Source organism: Apus apus, chromosome 5 (assembly GCF_020740795.1).
Source record: "Apus apus isolate bApuApu2 chromosome 5, bApuApu2.pri.cur, whole genome shotgun sequence".
Lineage (NCBI taxonomy): Eukaryota > Metazoa > Chordata > Aves > Apodiformes > Apodidae > Apus > Apus apus.
This window is the reverse complement of record NC_067286.1, coordinates 39,597,827-39,617,211: the sequence shown is the minus strand read 5'-3', so window position 1 is coordinate 39,617,211 and position 19,385 is coordinate 39,597,827. Positions and strand designations below refer to the sequence as shown.

General features: G+C 41.1%; 2 protein-coding genes across 5 annotated transcripts in view; one reads left to right on the top strand and one right to left on the bottom strand.

Moving 5' to 3' along the window:
• PRORP (protein only RNase P catalytic subunit) overlaps positions 1-4,268 on the bottom strand; it is a 47,879-nt gene extending 43,611 nt beyond the window's left edge. Inside the window, exons 1-3 of one of the 3 annotated variants that reach the window (XM_051620630.1) lie at positions 4,084-4,268; positions 2,185-3,593; positions 921-968 (exon numbers count right to left, since the gene is read on the bottom strand). In XM_051620630.1, the coding sequence (XP_051476590.1) occupies positions 921-968; positions 2,185-3,191 (1,055 nt within the window). In that variant the 5' untranslated portion in view covers positions 3,192-3,593; positions 4,084-4,268. Of the gene's footprint in view, positions 1-920; positions 969-2,184; positions 3,594-3,699; positions 4,001-4,083 lie in introns of those variants that run through there. The other 2 variants (XM_051620633.1, XM_051620632.1) reach the window with 2 other exon arrangements.
• A 218-nt stretch (positions 4,269-4,486) lies between these two features.
• PPP2R3C (protein phosphatase 2 regulatory subunit B''gamma) lies at positions 4,487-19,020 on the top strand. 2 transcript variants are annotated; one of them, XM_051620638.1, is made up of 13 exons: positions 4,487-4,567; positions 5,573-5,700; positions 6,815-6,919; positions 7,503-7,615; positions 8,420-8,517; positions 11,291-11,361; positions 12,110-12,242; positions 13,362-13,417; positions 13,491-13,566; positions 14,223-14,359; positions 16,010-16,147; positions 17,777-17,836; positions 18,564-19,020. In XM_051620638.1, the coding sequence occupies exons 1-13, from the start codon at positions 4,519-4,521 to the stop codon at positions 18,750-18,752; spliced, it is 1,353 nt and encodes a 450-aa protein (XP_051476598.1). In that variant the 5' UTR covers positions 4,487-4,518; the 3' UTR covers positions 18,753-19,020. The 2 variants fall into 2 exon arrangements, with proteins under 2 accessions (XP_051476598.1, XP_051476599.1); XM_051620639.1 differs by lacking the exon at positions 16,010-16,147.
• The last annotated feature ends 365 nt before the right edge of the window (positions 19,021-19,385 follow it).

The following is a 19,385-nucleotide window of genomic DNA, read 5'->3' as shown; positions in this document are numbered from 1 at the left end:
TTCTCCAGGTAGGCTACCTAAAACTTGTTTATTTCAAAATAAAAATTGTTTGCACAGTTATCACAAAATACCTATCAATTAGCACCTTGTCACCACTTTGTTCACAGATTCTGAATCCATGGTAAAATGTAAGATAACAAGATAGCAAGCTACCTCTTAATCAAGACAATCAACTTAAGAGTTTTAAAACTTCAGAAGATGAAAAAGGTTGTCTAAATTTGGTGAATTATCATAATATAGTAATACACACATACATAATTATAATCCATCTTACAGTGAACAACCTCTACTCTTAGGACAGTGAGTTATGCTGTTCTTTCATGGGCTTCAACAGCAGCAGACTCTACTGGTGCTTTTACTTCAGAGTGTGCAACACAGTTTATTTCTACAAACCACCAAAAACCCCCATAATCCATTGGAGACATTCTTGTAATTAATATATTTATAGTTCCCAAATTGCTACAAAAACACAGAATTAGATTTCAAATAGAATAACATTTAAAATAAGAATTTACAGACATTAAGATAACTGTTATGTAAGAGAAACACAACCAAATAATTATTGTCAAAACCTAACATCAGAATAATTTTGCCTTCACTGAAAATCGGGTGGGAAAAGGGAACCTTTCCACCTATACAAATTAACTGCAGTGTCTGAATAGTATCAGTTTTCAAGAAGACACCATTTACACACCAAAGCTGCTCTGTTACATATTGTGTTAAACAATGGTATTATAAAGCCAACCAATAAAGTAAGTCTTTGTGTACCCATGGGAAATCATGGGTAAATAACAAAGGTTCATATTCTTATGAATTAAACTATTTCCTTACACAAGGAAAACTATTTTTATACTTATGCAAGAGTTCAAGATAGAATAATCAAGACAATATCTTGCTTTTAAATAAAATGTTACATTTACCTGTCTTTGATGTTGGTCAAGTGTCCCCTCCAGTTTCCTCCTGGTATACTAGTAATTTCAGAGGGAAAGATAAATAAAAACGTTAGATTTTTATTCAAAAATACCTGAATTACAGATAAAGAATAATTCTATTTTGGTCAACATTTAGAAATGAAAGACTGATCAATTATCTACCCTGCAAAGAACTAATACGACGATTCACGTATAATTTAGCAACACCTTAAAATATCATATAAAGAACCAGAATTTAACAACACAGAGATAAATAACAGTATCGCCCTCCCCAGTTTGTTTTCCTTATATATTCAGAACCATACAAATAACCAGGCTGCACTGACAATGTGTAAGTTGCTGCCCTACACATTCATAAAACACCTCAGAAACTAGATGGGAAAGCAGGAATGAAGGTTTCTATGCAAAAGACATCCTCAGAGAATAAGAAAGACCTGCTCATACCTAAATGCTGCACTGAGACTTTCTGACTCCCCATCATTTTCATCATCATCATCACCACCACTCCCACACCTGCCATCACACTGCTGTAAATACTCCTCCTTGCCCAGGAAGACTAACTTGTAAAATGGTTGTGTAGGTCACATAAACCAAAGCCAACAGTTAAAAAAGAAAGTCACAGATGGACTCACATGCAACAGTAAGACCAATATGCAGTAGGCTCAGGGGAACTACACTGTGCATGTGCAGTACAACTGGTTGCAATTTGCAGAGCCTGACCGTCAGTACTCATGAAAGACAACTGTGCATTCTGCTAAGTACTGTGCTAAAACAAAGAGCCTCCTATCAGGATTATTCCTTTCCTGTTATTCTATACAAAGTCAACACTTAGTCTTCACTTAACCTCAGGTAAATTGCCTCATTCTTTCCCTTACAGAAAGAACCTACCTAATGTTCCAATAATTTACTACTCCTACATTCTGACAGATTCTACAAAAAACCCTTATACTTCTGTGTTCCTTGTGCACCAACCCCAGAAAGAGATGAAGCTGGATATTTTGGACAGCCATCGGTATCACTATTTCCTGCTTTCTGTACCAAGGAATAATATTTTTAACAGGTAAAATATTTCAAGAAAAGGAGAAATCAGTGAGAATTTTACACTTGGTGCAAAAATAAAACACATCTTTTCATGACAATGGAGAATCAACAACCAAAATGAGATGTGGAGGGGTCTTATTTAGAGCCGATCTGTGGAATAATCTGAATCCCATCCTCATGAACTGGAGCTTGCTATCGAAACATTATTTACCTTTCAAACCACAGCTTTATACTCCGCATAAATGTTTTGTGAGGGTATATCTGGTTCTCTCTCAAATATAAGAGGATACCAAACAGCTCTTTTTGTAACTCAGCACCTTTCATCCCCCTGCTGAAGTCAAAAAAGGCCTGCAGGATGTCCAAGGTTGGCACCAAATCCTTAGTCAACATTTCATGGTAAAGTTCAAATGCTAGGGTCATTTCCTGGTGACGGCCAGCTGCTTTGATGCAGGATTCATAGTTTGTCCGTGAGGGAACCATATTCTTTTTAACTTCTTCCAAAAGAGTCAAGGCCATTCTCCATTGATCTGAATTGCTCAGCCCCCTGATAAAAAGGTTGTAAGCCCCACTTTCTAAAATCTTAAATCTGATTTTCATTATATCATACACATCACGAATTTCTGAAGTCTGCCCCTGCTGGACACACAACGCCAGATACTTGACCAACAAATGATAGGCAATGTCACCGTTACTCTGTGCCACGTGGGTCAGCAAGGACTTGGCCACATCAATGGGGCTGTTGTGCCTGATCATACTGTTAAACATGACTTCATGAAATATTTCAGGTGACCGAAAGGTTTCCTTCAGTCTGTTCCATTCCTCAACCTGCAAGGGTTTTTCTGGAGGCTGCACGTATGTAAACTTATGCCTTGACAGAACTTGACTCATTAACTGTTTCTTTGGAGCTCCAACAGAGGAAGAAAAGTGGAGTTTCCCTTCAGACGTTTCTTTAGTCTCCTCATCCCATCCTTTTTCTTCTTCATAATCAGCTTCAGACATTTTATTGGTAGGAATGACATCGGTTCCTTCGGGATTCGCTGGTAAAGCAGTGCTAGAAGATGTCATAAAACTGAAATAGTTATAGTTAACCTTTTCCCTGCTGGGGATGCTGAAAGAGACAGGAAACAGTTGTTGGCATCTTGAAACAGGCCAGAACATACGACATTTCCACAGCAAAGCCTGAAAACCCTGTTGACTAGTTTGAGAAAAAAGTGCCATGACAAGAAATTGTCTCACTATATTAGCTCACTGAAGTTAAAAAATTGAAAATGCAGTTTTCCTGGGAATGTTTAATATAGAAGCCCAAGGGCTGTCAAGCTGTATAAGCTTTAGTTCAAAAATACTTGCTCTGTGAGTCCTTTCTGCCCTTATGAAAGTAAAAAATGGCAACTTTTTTTTTCCCCACAAAAATCAGTCTCTTAGAGTGTGAGAAAACTCATCCAAAATGAGGGTTATCTTTCTTTCTAGAGAAGACGCTTTGCAGGCTTGCAATTTATAATTTGTTTGTTGGCTGCTCTGAAGACGAGTGTGTCACAGGCAGACAGGCAACTCTGATGCAGCTTGGCAAAACCCACAGGTTTTCTTCCCCCTGCCTTCATCCAAGTCAAGTCAGAAGATTCTCTAAAAATAAAATTTTTAAATAACACTGTAAAATCATGACCTGCTCCATGCTTTCCCGTCACATACACACTTATTTGCACGCTAGCAAACACCAAGTCCAAGGTACCTCGACAGCTTCAGGTCAGGAATCCCAGTGCGCATCCCGCGGGCAGTGCCAGCACGGGATTCCTGCGCTGCTTCCCTCACACCTTCCAAACTCTGACCAACTTCTGTCGAACGGGACCCTCCAACCCTCGCGAGCGCCGCCGCCGAGGAGGCAGAGCAGCACCGCTGGCAGCGATTACAGTTAAACCCCACATGAATGTCAAGTTGCCAGCGCCCCTCCCGAGCGGTTCGCCGGCAGGGGGGAGGCAGCGGCTGCCGCAGAGGCCCCGGCCGGGCCTCCCGTCCCCCGCCCGGCCCGCCCGGCCCGGCGCACTACAGCTCCCAGCGCGCGCTGCGGCCCCGCAGCGCTGCCCCGCGGGAGGCGCCGCTCCCGATCCCCTCTTACCCCGCCCGAGTAACCACGCGCGGTCCCGGCGCGGGCGCGCCCTGGCCCCGCCGAGATGGACCGACCCGGCTCGGCAGGCGGCGGGCACGGGCCTCCCGGCGCCGCGGGGCAGGGCCGCGGGGCAGGGCCGCGGGGCAGGGCAGCGGGGCGGCCGCGGGAGGGCCCAGCAGCCCGCCTGCCGCCAGACCGGAAGCGCCGCAGCCCGCGCCCGGGTGTGGAGCCAATCGCGTCTCGCTGGGCCGGTCCGCACGTGCCTCCGCGCGCCCGGTTCGGGCGGATGGGGCCCGGCCGCCATGTCTGTTGCGGGCACGGGCGCTCCCCGGGGGCGGGCGCGCTGGGCGGGCGGGCGCGCACGCGCACAGGGCCGGGCGGAGCGGGGCCGCGGTGGGGGGGTCACGTGGCGGCGGGCGCGCGGGGTCCCGCCGGGGGGGGGCCATGGACTGGGAGGGCAGCCTGAGGGGCCGCCTGGCCGCGCGCCGCGCGCGTGAGTGCCCCGCGGGGCGGGGGGGCCGTGCGGGGGGCGCTGTGCGGGGGGCGCTGTGCGGGGGGGGGCGCCCGCAGGGAGCAGCCCCGGGAGGAGGGCCCGGCCTGGCGGGGCGAGCGGTGCTGCTGAAGCGTCTGGCGGGCGGGCAGCTGCGGGGCCGTGCGGGGGCTGGTCTGGCTGCGGTGCGGGCCCCTGAGGCAGCTCTGGCTGGTGGCTGCTCCCAAGGGAGCCCTCCGAGGGGTCGTGCAGGACGAGAATCGTAGACTGGTTTGGGTTGGAAGGGACCTCAAAGATCGTCGAGTTGCAGCCGCCCCGCGTGGGCAGGGGCACCTCCGCTAGAGCAGGTTGCTCAGGGCCCCATCCAGCCTGGCCTTGAGCACTGCCAGGGATGGGGCTGCCACAGCCTCCCTGGGCAGCCCTGGTGTCTCACCACCCTTTCAGGAAAGAATTTCGTCCTGATGTCTCATCTCGATCTACCGTCTTTCACCTTAAAACTCTTCCCCCTCTTCCTGTCACTACATGTCCTTGTAAAAAGCCCCTCCCCAGCTTTCCTGTAGGCCCCCTTCAGGTGCTGAAAGGCTGCTGTAAAGTCTCCCTGGAGCCTTCTCCACGGGTCTCTCTGTGGCAGAGCAAAAGGTGACCTTGTGCTGCTGCTCGCAGTACGCAGTATCCCAGGCAGTGCCACCGCTGCAGAACACAAGTGCTGCTGCTCAGTCAGGCATAACCATGTGTCTGTTGCAACCAGGTGCTGTCCAGAGAATCAGGCGTGTGTAGTTACTGAAAGAAGTGCTTTGTAGATACTCACATACAGTGTATATCTGACACATTCGATGTATCTGTTATATCATTTGCATAATGGGCCTGTGCTCCATTCATTTCAACCTAATACTTGTGTTGCTAAACAGCATAGCTGTGTAAGCCTCAGCATTAACTCCTTTCTTCCAGCTCCTTGTTATGTTAGAATCTCTAGAGTACAATACGAAAATTCTTTTCTGTGTTAATCAGCCAAAAAGAGTGAACAAGAGCTAAAAGATGAAGAAATGGATTTATTTACAAAATACTACATGGAATGGAAAGGAGGAAGAAAAAGTGGCAATACATCATACACAAACATACCACGATTTTACTACAGGGTAAGTGAGGTATTCAGATAAACATTACAAGAAGCTTTTCTGTCGTATAAATAAAGCTGTGGTTATTCAAAGGGATACTTAAGCTTCAGAAGCTTAAGTAGATTGAAATCTGAATGATATGAATTGCTAAGCATATTTTTTTCTTTTGTACAATTGTGGATTTCAGCAGTTTCAAATAATTGCTGACCATCTCATCAAAGGCCATTAAATAGTTTGGTGATCAGGCTTGGCTGTTTACTGAAGATAGGAAGTCCTGTTTCTTTTTCAGAGAAACTTCCTGGTTCAGCTAAATTTTGACATACCAGTGTTATAAATGTGTACCTTCCTGGTTATGTTGAGACAGACTGGGATGCTGCTTCATGAAAATGGTGGGTCACTGGTCTTCCAGTGGGTCTGTTGCTTGCATCATCCAGCAGAAGTGCTTGGTCTGGTAGCATATGTTAGGTGAACCAGATTGGGATGGGGGAATATGGGAGCACAAGTTTGACGTCTTCATGTTGCTTTCACTTAACAGCTTGGCTACTCAGCCCCTATCTAACTTGTAAGGACCCATATTCCTCAGGATCATGACTTTCTTCCAATTCAGTTCTCAAGTACTTATGTTTCAGTTGATGAGTACTTATGCAGCCATCCAAGGTCAGGTAGTTTTGCATGTAAACATCAGAAGAGCTTTCATACTGAGTGTTCCTCTACCTGTTTTCCTGGACAACACAAGCCTAGTAGACATTCGCACTTTTGAGAGTCAGGCCTACCACAAATAGAAAGGGCTGCCCTCTCCTGAGTAAAAATACAGTAGTAAATGTCTTTTATGTGTGAGACCTCCTGTCTTGCAGCTGTGGGAAAGTGCTTACAGGATGGGTTATTAGGTATGAGGTATCTCTTATGTTAAAGATGTCCTGATTTAAGTAAATACTTAAATATTGAAGTAGTTTTGTACACTATGCGAGTGATACCCCTGTAGAAGAAGCAGGTACCATGTAACATTGTGGTAGATAGGTCATTATTGTCTGTCAAGTAAACAGCTTTGTAAGAGTGTGGGAGTCAGGACTTGCTAAACGTGTAGTTTTTGAATGGTACCACTGTACAGAAAGTTAAAGTGCTGCAATGTTTTCAGCTGCCAGCTGAAGATGAAGTCTTGCTTCAGAAATTAAGAGAAGAATCCAGAGCGGTCTTTCTGCAAAGAAAAAGTAGAGAGCTGTTGGATAATGAAGAGCTGCAGGTAGGAAAATATTTTCTTTGTCTCATAATGCCTTCTGACAAGGATTCTTTCTGCAGAGTTTGACTATCTCCTGTCTGTCCACAGAATCTTGTGGTAAGGTGCTTTTTATTTGGGCATGTTGGCTGGTTGTGAAGTACTAGCTAAGGGTGAAGTGCTGTATTGGCTTGGGCTGGTAATGTCAGTGTAAATCTTCTTTGCTATGATGAATATGAGGACTAAATCAGTGGCTTCTGGTTTTCTACATTCGAACAATTTCCCTAGTTGGCCCAGAAGAAATAAGTTCTGCTTATGTGTATGACTGAGAGAGACTTCAAAGATGATTGAGTTTACTGCAGTGCAAAGAGAAGCAGGATGTGACCCTAGAGATTGTAATGAGTGAGAGAGAGGATGTGTGTTTAACACCAGTTTATAGTAGTGGAAATACCACTTAACTGTTTTTCTGACTCAACTGACAGTGTGTACTGATGAACCGAGATACCCTCGCAGCAAAACTATTTTTCCTGCATTTCTTAAATCTTCTGTCTTAAGCACTTTGACATCTCTTGAGAAATGTATTCTCAACCCAATATAATTGCCTTCTAAGAATCTGTGGTTTCTGCTGGACAAACATCAGACACCACCAATGATTGGGGAAGAAGCAATGATCAACTATGAGAACTTCTTGAAAGTTGGTGAAAAAGCTGGAACTAAATGCAAGTAAGGCTTTCTTCTCTTATATATACTTAGTTTGGATAAACTTTGGGTAAAGTGCTGCTGTAACTTTTACTTGCTAAAATAGATGGAAACAGTTTAATGGTTAGATAAAATCATGTCCTTGGAGTTGTTGATGAAATAGTAGCTTTGCATCCTTGCAAAGATGTATTGCCCTACATCTGTGAGGGGACTTTTGATAGAGATGTCTACAAGAGGGGTACTGCATCCTTTTGAAGAATAAAATCTTATCAGCTTGAGCATTGTTACGTTGTTAGTGGCCAGTAAACAGCACATTTTGTACTTGAATTCATGTCCCCAGTGATATTGCCAGACTTTCCCTAATACCTTCTGATGGAAAATCTCCTACCAGATGTTGTGTGTACAGCTTGTGTATTCCCTCTCTATGCTCGTGTTGGAGGCTGCTGTTGTGCACATAGCTTTGTGATGGAGTTTTGGGCAGAAGCAGGTTAGTTCTCAGTATTGGCAGTTCCTTTTATGTGCATATGATTGTAGAAGATTGAAAGCCACCGAATATTTTGTACTAAAGAAAAACTAAATTGAATGAAAGCTCTCAAAACTTCCACATCACTGAAGAGTCTGATGGGCAGCTGCTTTTTATTGAGTTTACCATTGTTATTTGGTAGGATCCCACTTGATGAGCAGTAGTGTAGCAAATTAACATCTTTGAATGCACAGAACATGTTCTGTATTGTTGAAAAGTGTCCATAATTTTTTGATACTGTAGCTGGCTCCATCAGTGCAGTGTAATCAGATGTACAGAAGTAGCTTTGTGTTTGTGTTTTACAGGCAGTTCTTCACAGCTAAGATCTTTGCTAAATTACTCCACAATGATCCTTATGGGAGGATATCTATCATGCAGTTTTTCAATTATGTCATGCGAAAAGGTTAGTTGATGCTTACCCTGTGTTAATGAGAAGTTGTTTTATTTTCAAGGCTATTTTAAGCTTTATTAATTCCTTGCTATTTCCTTCAACAGAACTGAGATCTAGCCCTAGATTGCTCAAGCTGTTTTCCTGGAGGCTTGGGAATTTTTTCTGGTTATTAGGGATGTCAGAGTTCACCCTGCTTCTGAAATCCACCTCTCCTCTCAGCCAGAGATATCCTTGATCTGTTTGTTATATGTTGTCATTCCGATTTGCTTGACTGTAAAGAGCAAAACCGTGAAGTTCTGTGGCAAGAGTGATCCTAACCACTGTGATCTGTCTGTCTGGCAGACAGACTTGGCCCTTTTTTCTTCTACATAGTGGTGTTGTCTGTGCCTTCTAACTGTGTTTGTCAAGTATGTGAATATGTTCTTGTGCTTGTCACTATAGCCTTACCATATTTTCAGCTATTTTTTATTATAAATAACCACTTGTGCTTAAAAATGCTTTTTTTTTTTTTTAAATCTGCATGAGATCTTGTTTAAAAAGATGAGGCTGCCTAGCAGAAAGGAAGGTTACCTCACTGCCTTGTCCCCAGGCTACTGTGTTCTTCAGTCTGGTAGAGCCTTCAGGAGGGGAGAGTGGCACCTTTCCGCAGAGCAGCTCAGCTCGTTTAACTTAAAATCTTGTGGTGCAAGGGATGAGAGATGTGTTGAGCAGGAAACCTGGTGAGTAGATGTGTAGAGTATACAAGAAAGGAGTAATAAGCACATTTGCAACAAACAGCAAAACCAAAAGCTGCAAGATAAGACATTTTTCAAGAAGTCTGTGGAAATCGTATGCATTTCAAAAAGGCCAACTGAGATGACACAACAGAGATTCTTTCAGAGCTCTTTATTTAATTTGTTTTACCCAGAAGTTTTAAAGTTTTGTGTATTTATGGTAACTTTTTTCCTAAAAAAACCCAAACAAAAACCCCCAAACAAACAAAACCCAAACAAAACACAGCCCCACAACACCAAATTCAGAGCCTTTTTCATGTCCCATCTCAAATTTAACTTGCAGACTCAGGCCAATACAGGTCTCATTGCAGTGTTTGTGTGCAAGCCCCTCTTGGTCAGTTGAATAAAGATCCTTATTTTTTGCTAGCTTACAGCACTGGAATTACCTAAGAAAGTTAGCCCAGTAGCATGTCTGTGCAGTACCTGAGATAATTTCTGTTACCAGTTGTATTGGGTTCTGTATGAGGACTAAAGACCACACCAGGTATTAAAGGAAGAAAAGATTTAAATTCCTGTAGGAGCTTTCAGTTTTTACTTTAGATTGGAATTAGTGGTTTCCATCTGTATTTACTGATAAATGTTCTTCAGTGTGGAACTGAAAGAAATGGAAAGTAACAGATGATGAAGGGAGTTACTCCAGCTGCTCGAGCTGTTCCAACCTGGGGCAGTGCAGTCCTGCGTCACACCTTGTTTTGAGAAAGCTCAGGCAGCAGAGGGTCTGTCTGCAGAGTGGAGCTGCAGCAGGGAAGAGCTTCAAAATCACCCTGAGCTTCAGAAACCTTAAGCTGCTGTGCCTTGGGTGTGTTATGGTGTCATCTAACCAGCTGAACTCATTAATGAGCTTTTGAGGTTTTTCTTTTGTATGCTTGTTAAATTTTTCAGAAATACCTGTGTGTATTCATGTATTTGTGCTGAACATGTAGCATCTGTCTTTCTCCTTCCTACCTCCAGCTAGAAGTCCATGGATTACAGCTTTTCTGCCTCATTCTTAATGATCTACACAGTCCTTTTGGGAGGGCGTGAGAGAATGGTGATGTTAATAACTGAATAATGGTGAAGCATTTCCCAAAGCACCATCTGCCTCTATTAACATTCCCCGTTCAGGAGGAGAGGTGGTTGACTCCATTGGCTTTGTCCAAACAAGTCAAGCCTAGTAAAAGTGTCTTGAATCACTTGAGGGTGTGTGATGGACTTACCTTTACACGTGAGCCAACAAAGAAACAGCCTCACAGTACAACCTCTGTCATCGCTGAGCAAGATGCTTAGTCCACTTTGACACTTACTTTGAAGAGAAGAATATTGGTATGAACCACAGCTCGTATTTCATAAGAGAAACTTTTGAACAGTTTCTTCATAAAATGGAAGTTAAATTTAACGTGGAAAGTGTGAATAATAGTTTTTATGCCTAATCTCTACAACATCTCCATTACTGTGCTTTAGCAATGGCCTCAAGCACATTGTCCTGTAGATTGCCTGATTACTGTGCCTTCTCATGGCAAAAATAGTTGCTCGTGCTATTCTAATCGTCCTATTGTAACTCCTAACAGAGGGCAGGACCTCTGGCTGTAGCTGCAACATCTCGTGCTGCACCAGGGCTGTAGCAGTCTGACAGGAAGTCTGTATATGACGTTGTACAGCTGTTATTGATGCAGTAAACGTGCACTGCTACACATCACTAGGTCATCAAGAGAGAACAAATCCATGTATTTCATGTACCAGATGCAGTGTGGTGTCTGCTAAGCTGTTTCTCACACCTAGTTACTACAGCGCAGTCTTGCCCACTGCATACCATGTATCACCAGGGCTTTCCAACAGCTCAGAGACTGAAATGCATTTCTAAGCAGGACTGGTACATAATCATGGCTTTGCTTAAGTCTCAGAAAAACAGGGAATACAGAGAGGCACTTAATGTCCAACAGTGCCTTGTGGCCTTTAGGAAAGCTTCAGATTTTGATGAGGCTTCAAAAACCCTCTAGGTTTCTTGCATTGCAATTTTGTGTTCTGTTTTACAGTATGGCTTCATCAGACAAGAATAGGTCTCAGTTTATATGACGTGGCAGGACAGGGCTACCTCAGAGAATCAGTAAGTAAATTGTTGATTAGCTGTCTGTCTTTGCTCAAATGACAGACCATATGAAAGGCTGGGATTTTCTTCTAGTCTTATCATATAAAAGATTATATCGTAATCTAGATTTGGGGTGGGCACGCCAGATTTGTTTGGATATTTGTTATTTGTTTGGATAAATAACAATCTATATTCTACAGATTTGGTGGGGAGAGTGCTAATAGCCTTTTTAAACATCTGGTAATTCTCTGAAAAAAAGATGATAGATATCAAGGTTTCATGTCATTAGCATTTTACTAGATTTAGTAGGATATAACAGAAATGACAAAAAAGGATGACAGGAATCTGTCTCAATGCATTATTCTCCTGTTCTAACAGGAGTTAATATTATATAATAAATAAGAAGGTTCTAGTTACTACTCTATTTTAAAAATATCTATTCAATAGTATTCAGCAATAGGATAAGCTAGGAGTTTTGCATTGGTATTTGGTAAAGGTACAGTTGAATGCATTTATATTTACCTATAAATACCATCTACCTTGTGAACATTCTGCTTGATTTGTAGACTGTTTCAGTCATGGCATCACATGTATCATATGACCTAGGATTTCTTGCATGGAGACAGAAGTTTTTTTGCCTGCTTTCATGCTCTTCCCAGCATTGTTGCAGATTGTATTTTTAACAAAATGTTGAAAGCCAGGTGGAATATAGCAAACATGCAATCATAGTAGTGTTGAAAGCTTGTTTTCTTTCTTAAATCTGCAGGATTTAGAAAACTATATTTTGGAACTCATCCCTACTTTGCCACAGCTGGATGGTTTAGAAAAATCTTTTTACTCCTTCTATGTCTGCACAGCAGTTAGAAAGTTCTTCTTCTTTCTGGATCCTCTCAGAACAGGTAGACTTCAAAATTCTAAATATATGGGAGAATTTTCACTTTTAAAATGTTTCCACTGAAGCTACTTGTGTTTTCAAAGTAGTATGTAGTTGTCCTTGTAGGCTTTTGTAGCAATCTTGTATTTGAAGACAAATCTCCGCTGAAGACCATGAGTCTCTATGTGGGTCTCGTAATCTACATCCACAGCTAATTAATTTCCATGAGTTGCCCATCAGTTGTAGTACTATAGAGTTGTCTCATAGAAACTGACAAATAAGGTATTGTTTCATCATAATGCATCATTAGCAGTAGCTAATTTTACAAGTGTACAGTGTGAATAGAAAACACAGTAACTAACAACAGAACTGCTTGATGGACCATCTGCAGAGCTGTGGAAATGCTCAAGAATTTTATGTGTTTCTGCTGTGATTAAATGTGTGTGCACCATGTAAACTCATTAGAAAAGGTTTGCAGTTTGGGCTGCTAATTCTTATTTCAGATGTAGCTCCCTCAGATGATAGTTTGCTTTGCATATGCCCTGATTTCAGTCACTCCATGTGTTTTCAAGATCTAGCTGTGCCACTCAAAGATGGCAGAGTTGTGTGGGAAGTTACCTCTGGCAGAGGTAAGGATGAACAGGTAGGGAAGGGTGTGTGTGAAGTTATAATGCCATTATTTAGCACAGCTCTTTGTGCAGTGTTGATGCAGCAGTCAAAGCTGCACCAGCAGAAGTGCATTCTGCCACCTTAGCTTTGTGTCACATCTGTAGCTTCTGAAGACGTGAAAATATCCCATCACTTAAGAGACTGTTACTCCAACATATGTTTTAAGTGTGCTTCCTTTGCATTTTTTATTTTACATTAATCTAGTTTTTTGGCTTTTAAGGCTTCAGGATAACACCTGTTCTGCCAACATCAGGCTAGTTTTATTAGTTGTTTTAAAAGCTTTTTTAATTTTATCTCTTAAATTGCAGCCTAATCCTTGATGTTAGAAGTTAATTTTTTTTTGGTTTAGGTTTTTTAAAAAGACTTCTTTATGCTCAGATTATTTCTTTTTAAGTAGAACCACCTAAATGAGAACAGTCAAATGGATCCGTTGGCTGCGCAACTGTTAACATTTGTTTTCCTTTTCTTGCTGCAGGAAAGATAAAGATACAGGATATTTTAGCTTGCAGCTTCCTAGATGACTTACTGGAGGTAAAGTTCTCTTAGCATATAGTATTGTATTTTTATTTACTCTTTCTGAATTCTAACTTTGTGTTTCACTTAGTTAAGGGATGAAGAACTTTCTAAAGAAAGTCAGGAAACAAATTGGTTTTCTGCTCCTTCTGCATTAAGAGTTTATGGTAGGTGCCTTTGCATATGTATGCTTTCCTCCTCCCACCCTCATTTTTTTACTCTCCTCTCTGCCTTGGATGACTTAGTTGCATTCTTAGTCTTATTTTTCCTCTGTTTTTGTCTCTTTAAACCCTCCTAAGAACTTGTCCTTTCAACTCCTGTAGCCATCCTTTCAGTATACATTCCTGACTATATTTACAGTTTTGGCTCTCCACTGGAGCTGTTTACTGTGGTTTTATCCTCTCTCCTTTTGTGCTTTTTGCACAAGGTACAAGATGCCTCTGTAACCTTATCTTTTGGCTATTCTATTCATGCTTTTGTATCACCTTTAACTTTTTTTTCATGCTTACAGCAGATCTGCTTAAAATAATACACTCTTAGCCTTCTGCTCCTTTCTCTGTATACACAGCCTTTGCTTTTGAGCCTAGAGCAGAACTATAAACACCGTTATCGGAATCCTTATTCCCCTGCCTCCCTGTTCTGTGCTCATTTTGTGGTGGTGTATGAATATTATTGTGGATCTAGCATTTTCCCACTTAAATGCTTTAAATTTATGATGAAAATTAAATAAATGTTTAAAAAGTGCTACATTTTCTTTCTTTGTTGGAACAGTTATTTGCTAATATAGGTATGTTATGTTTTGCCCTCTATATCTCCTCCCTAGGCCAGTACTTAAACCTTGATAAAGATCACAATGGCATGCTCAGCAAAGAAGAGCTGTCCCGGTATGGAACAGGGACTCTGACCAACATATTTTTGGATCGTGTCTTTCAGGAATGCTTAACTTACGATGGCGAAATGGTAATCATGTATTTTCACTTTCTTGACAATATAAAAGGTTTGGCTTATTGAGATGGGAAATGTCTCATAATCAGTATCTTTAAAATAAAGAAGAGCTTGAGGTAAAGTAACTTTTGGTTTTGATTGTGCATGCAAATGACCGTGCAGCAGATGAGAAGACTTAATTTTCTTAAAAGTAAGGTGATTGCAATGTGGCTTAAAGACAAGTTGCTTGCTTTGAAGAGCAGAGGTGACAAAAAATTCAGACAGCCTAGGGTAAATCTTTCAGATTTAGTGACATACAGTTGAAAAAATGCATAGATGTAGCAGTGCTTTTTAGTTACAAGTAATTTTTTTAAGATAACCAAAGACAAGTGGCACACTGGAGAGTAGTGCAACTTAGCTAATTCATCCACTTCTCCATAAATACAACGGTGTTTTCTGTTGTAACCTTTCCATAGCTCTGAAAAATGGGAAATCTAACTAAATTAGAGTTAAAATAAGAAGTTTTACCTGTATTTATTTTGAAAGTTTTACTTAATGTATTGCTAACCTTGTTATCTGCATTCGCTGGCTGAACTCTAAAAGCAATAAAAGTACAAATAGAGTCCTGCTGCTGCCTTAGGAGTTCTTTGTAGAATCACAGAATCCTTGAGGTCGTGAGGGATCCTCTGATTTGCCCTTTGCTGGACATACTCCAGTCAGTCCGTCTCTCTGTTGTTTGGGGGAAACCAGAACAAGACAGTGCTCAGATGTGCTCTAAGACGTGCTGACTAGGGGGGAAGGATCACCTTCCTCGACTTGTCAGCCAGTCTCTTCCCAAGGCAGCCCAGGATGATGTCAGCAGCCTTTGCTGCAAGGGCACATTGCTGGCGGGTGTTCATTTTTGTTGCCCCTCAGGACTTCCACATCTGTCTGTGCAGAGGTGCTTTCTGCCTAGTCATCCCCAGCATGTACTGGGGTTATGCCTCCTCAGATGCAGCATTTTGCGTTCCCTCTGTTGTCCTTGGTGAAGCTGCTGCCAGCCCATGCTCCCCTTCTGTCAAGCTCACCCTGAATGGCAGCACAAGTCTCTGGTGTTTAAGGTAGAGAGAGTTATTATATACATAGGCCTGAAGGATTTCTGTCCTTGTCACAGCTAGATCTTGAGCAGGAAACCAAAAATCAGTACTAATGAAAAAGAAAAGTGTGATACTTGTGATGTCTGCTAATGCTTCTACCACCTGATTTAACAAAGGACCTACTCTGGCCTAAGTGTTATATACTTTAATTGTCCATATAGTTCTCTGCTTGGTAATGGCTCACCTGCCACTGGACATTTAATTTGTGGTAATGAAAACCTTTTATATGGCTTTTCTTCACTTGTTGGGTATGTTGAGCTGTCTAAAGATGTATTAAACATTGTTTAAAAATATATATGGTATGTTTTGTTGGATTTATGCTTAGAATCCTGTTTTACCTTTAAAATGGCAGGATTTCCTATTGTCAGCAGTCATTAACGACTAACATTTCTGTTCGTGTTGGTGGTAGCAGCCATTTTCTATTTCATGTTGCCTTTTTCAGAAAATAGACTGAGCCCCTACAATGAAATAGCTGCCAATTATAAAGTTCCTGCTTGCAAAATCAATTTAGAAAGAAAACTGTAATAAACATGATTGTATCTACTTTTAGGACTATAAAACCTACCTGGACTTTGTGCTTGCATTAGAAAACAGAAAGGAGCCTGCAGCTCTGCAATATATTTTCAAGCTGCTTGATATAGAGAACAAAGGATACCTGAATGTTTTTTCCCTTAATTATTTCTTTAGGGTAAGTCTCTTTATACAGGAAGGCCATTTTCTGTGTTTGTAGTGTTACAGCCTGTGTGCTTCTACATGCAGTCTGCAGGAAATCACTTTAAATTACCAGTACCCACTGGGAGGCTAGTAACTACTTCTAAGGAGATTTAAAATATTAAGAAAAAGTAATTCCAAAAGTTGGAAAGAATTCAAAAGGTATTTTTAGCAATTTATCTGCAGTTGAAATTAACTGTTTTGATTTTGGTTAGGAAAAATATTTTCTGTTTATTTATTTTAATTGAAATTGTCCCAAAGTGGCCTAACGATACTTACTAAAATCCATTACGATGGTTCTAATTGGTTAATGTCCATGGCTTTAATTTCCACTGTAATCCTAAAATTCAGTAGAAGGAATAAAAATAATGAAACGCAGTGATGGGCCTGTACAGCTGTGGGATTTTTTCAATCACTATATTGATTGCAAAAATCTTTTTGCATTTTTCATACTCTGTATTTTTATCTGTTGCTCCCAGAATAAATTTAAAACAAGCTTAATTTTGTAAAATTGCTGCTAATATTAGCCTAAAGCTTGGAAGGCCTTCTCCAAATTGTGGTTTGCCTGTGTGTGAGTGGTTTTTTGTTTCTGTTTTCTGGCTTCTGGTGGGTTTGGTTTGGGATGGGGGGATGGATGTTTTCTTGTTTGGTCTTAGTTTTTTTAATAGATACCTAAGGTATGTTGGGAAGGGAAGTGTCATACAGTAAAATAGTATTTTTGCTGTGGATGGCTTAGACTGAGTTATGAGTGTGATGCTTTTTTCATGTAAAAGATCCCTTCAAGGCTGTCTATTTAGACACAGAGACAAGCACTTCAATTTTCTTTAAGTGGATCTTGGTGTTATAACTACAAGAATAAACAGTGTTACTGTACTTGGCCGTATGATGAACAGGGTACCTGCTTCTTTCATCGCATCAGGCAAAGCATTCCTGCCTGCTCAAGGCATAATCTTATATCCGCATCATTTCTATATTGTAATAAGTGTCCAGTTGGACATGAACTTTGATAGTGACTACAGCCATTTTTTACAACCATTTACAACCATTTTTTTGTAAAAAAAAGACTTCCTACCTGGAAGATATTTTCTGTAAAGGAAAGGTTTTTCTCTTATTTCTTTTTTTTTTTTTTTTTTTTTTTTGTTAACAAATGAAAAAAACCAAAATGCCCACAGCCCTTTTTTTTGTGCCTTGGAACCATCAAATAATTTAGGGTGGAATGGACCTTTGGAGGTCTTCTCCTTTCTCTTTCCCAAGTCTGTATTTCACACTTAGTCAGAAAATTGAACCTTCTGATTTGAGTGTACTACTGTCCTGAGCTTTGAGTGATAATATTCGAGTGCCTGCACATCCAATTTGCAGGGTGCTCCAGCACTGGTCATAATCAAAGTTGGATTCTATCATACTAAGAACAGTGAACCTAGAGGCGTGCATCATTGATTGTGCCTTAACTCACCCCTGCCTCACTTGTGGAAAAGAATTGATTGCAAGCTGGACCATGAATGCTTTGTAACAGGGCTATGCAGCTTAAGGTGCAGAAGCGTTAAAAAATTCCCATACAGTGCCAGTGTAATCCTGCACTATCTGTTCATAACTTTTGTTTTTCTAGGCTATTCAGGAACAAATGAAAATCCATGGACAAGAACCTGTTTCTTTTCAGGACGTCAAGGTTAGTTTTACTGAATAGAGAACGACGTGAAATATTTAATAAGCATTTCATTACTAGCTCATTATATTATAGTTTCTAGGTTGCTGTATATTTACTTGCAAAGTAGTAGCAATGATCTGACTTGTCCTGCTCATAGGTTTGAAAATGTCTATTTAGCAGTTGCTCTTTAAGAAATCTGGTGTGCAACTGTTCTAGTAGTTTCCTTACTAATAGACAAAGTGGCTGTTAAATACACGTTGCTGTGCCGTACACTTGAAGATACTTGATATGTCTATTTTATGGCTCAGGATCATACCTCAGGAAGGGGGGGTGGGGGCCTGGTGACTAAGAAAATCCCTGTCTTTAAAACTGTCTATATTATTGCCTACTTTATACCTAGCAGTTTTAGTACTTAAAAAAAAAAAAAAAAAAAAAGAGTACAAGAGTTTCTGTAATACTTGGCTCATACAAGTAAACAGTTTCAAATTGCCACTTGGAGGCCAAAGCCTCCCCAGAAAAGCAGATTTTGAGATGTGGGAGCTGAGCACACTGCTCCTATCTGTAGCCAGTTATTGTGCTTTGTATCTTAAATAGTTAGGGACTTTAACAGCTTCTTTTCTTTGTAAATCAGTGTGGGTGGCACTAGTTACCCAAAGATCATTCTACGTATGACATGAAGTTGCCATTATTCTGCTCGTTAATGTGTTGGGGGTTCTTTCCCCTCTCAATTTTTACTTTTCTTTCATAGGATGAAATATTTGATATGGTGAAGCCTAAGGATCCTTACAAAATCTCTCTTCAAGACTTAATCAATAGCAGCCAAGGAGACACTGTTACCAGCATTCTAATTGATCTGAATGGGTTCTGGACATACGAGAACAGAGAGGTCCTTGTGGCAAGTGATAATGACAACACTGCTGATGTTGATGATACGTGACTTTGAACAGGAGCAGACTGTATCCATAGAGACTCTCAAACCGATGCAGCAACTCTTGGAAGCTGGAAACACTCATCATGTCAACCAGTGGCTCTTGCGTTTTACTCCCCTTCCTCCCTTATCTCCCTCCCCCCATATAATTTAAAATGTGGTACTTACAGAACAGCAGAACTGGTTTCTGAAATAAAAAATCAAGTGTTGTTCAAGAGGTAAAAATTACTGCTTTTTTTTTTTTTTAATAAATGTTTTTGGACTTCTTCCCCATGTACCAAGCCCTATTCTTATTTGAATACCATATTCTAAATGTGAATTTACCCTTAAAGTAAGGATATGATTCCTGGTACCTTCAGCACTGGCCTGTACCCATTCAGCCATCCCAGGCTTCCCACTGCATTCTGAATGGCTTCCTCTAATGATAACACTGTTGAGCATTCTATTGTAAAGGGAAAAGTCCTCAGTAAGACATGAAGATTTTAGAACTTTTTTTTCCTGTATAAATGTCCAGCTTTCTGTTAGACACTTGAAGGGTAAGTAACTGTTGAACTGACTGAACAGTTACAGATTTCTTCAGAGGTTCATGAACAGAAACAAAACTGCAGTAGCTTTAGGTCCAGTTAAAATTAATCCAAACAC

Bases quoted from the DNA above. Each gene is read 5' to 3' on its own strand.
- PPP2R3C (XM_051620638.1), top strand. From the start codon at position 4,519: ATGGACTGGGAGGGCAGCCTGAGGGGCCGCCTGGCCGCGCGCCGCGCG. The intron at 6,920-7,502 runs GTAGGAAAATAT...TTGCCTTCTAAG, and splicing joins TGGATAATGAAGAGCTGCAG to AATCTGTGGTTTCTGCTGGA. The intron at 14,360-16,009 runs GTAATCATGTAT...ATCTACTTTTAG, and splicing joins TAACTTACGATGGCGAAATG to GACTATAAAACCTACCTGGA.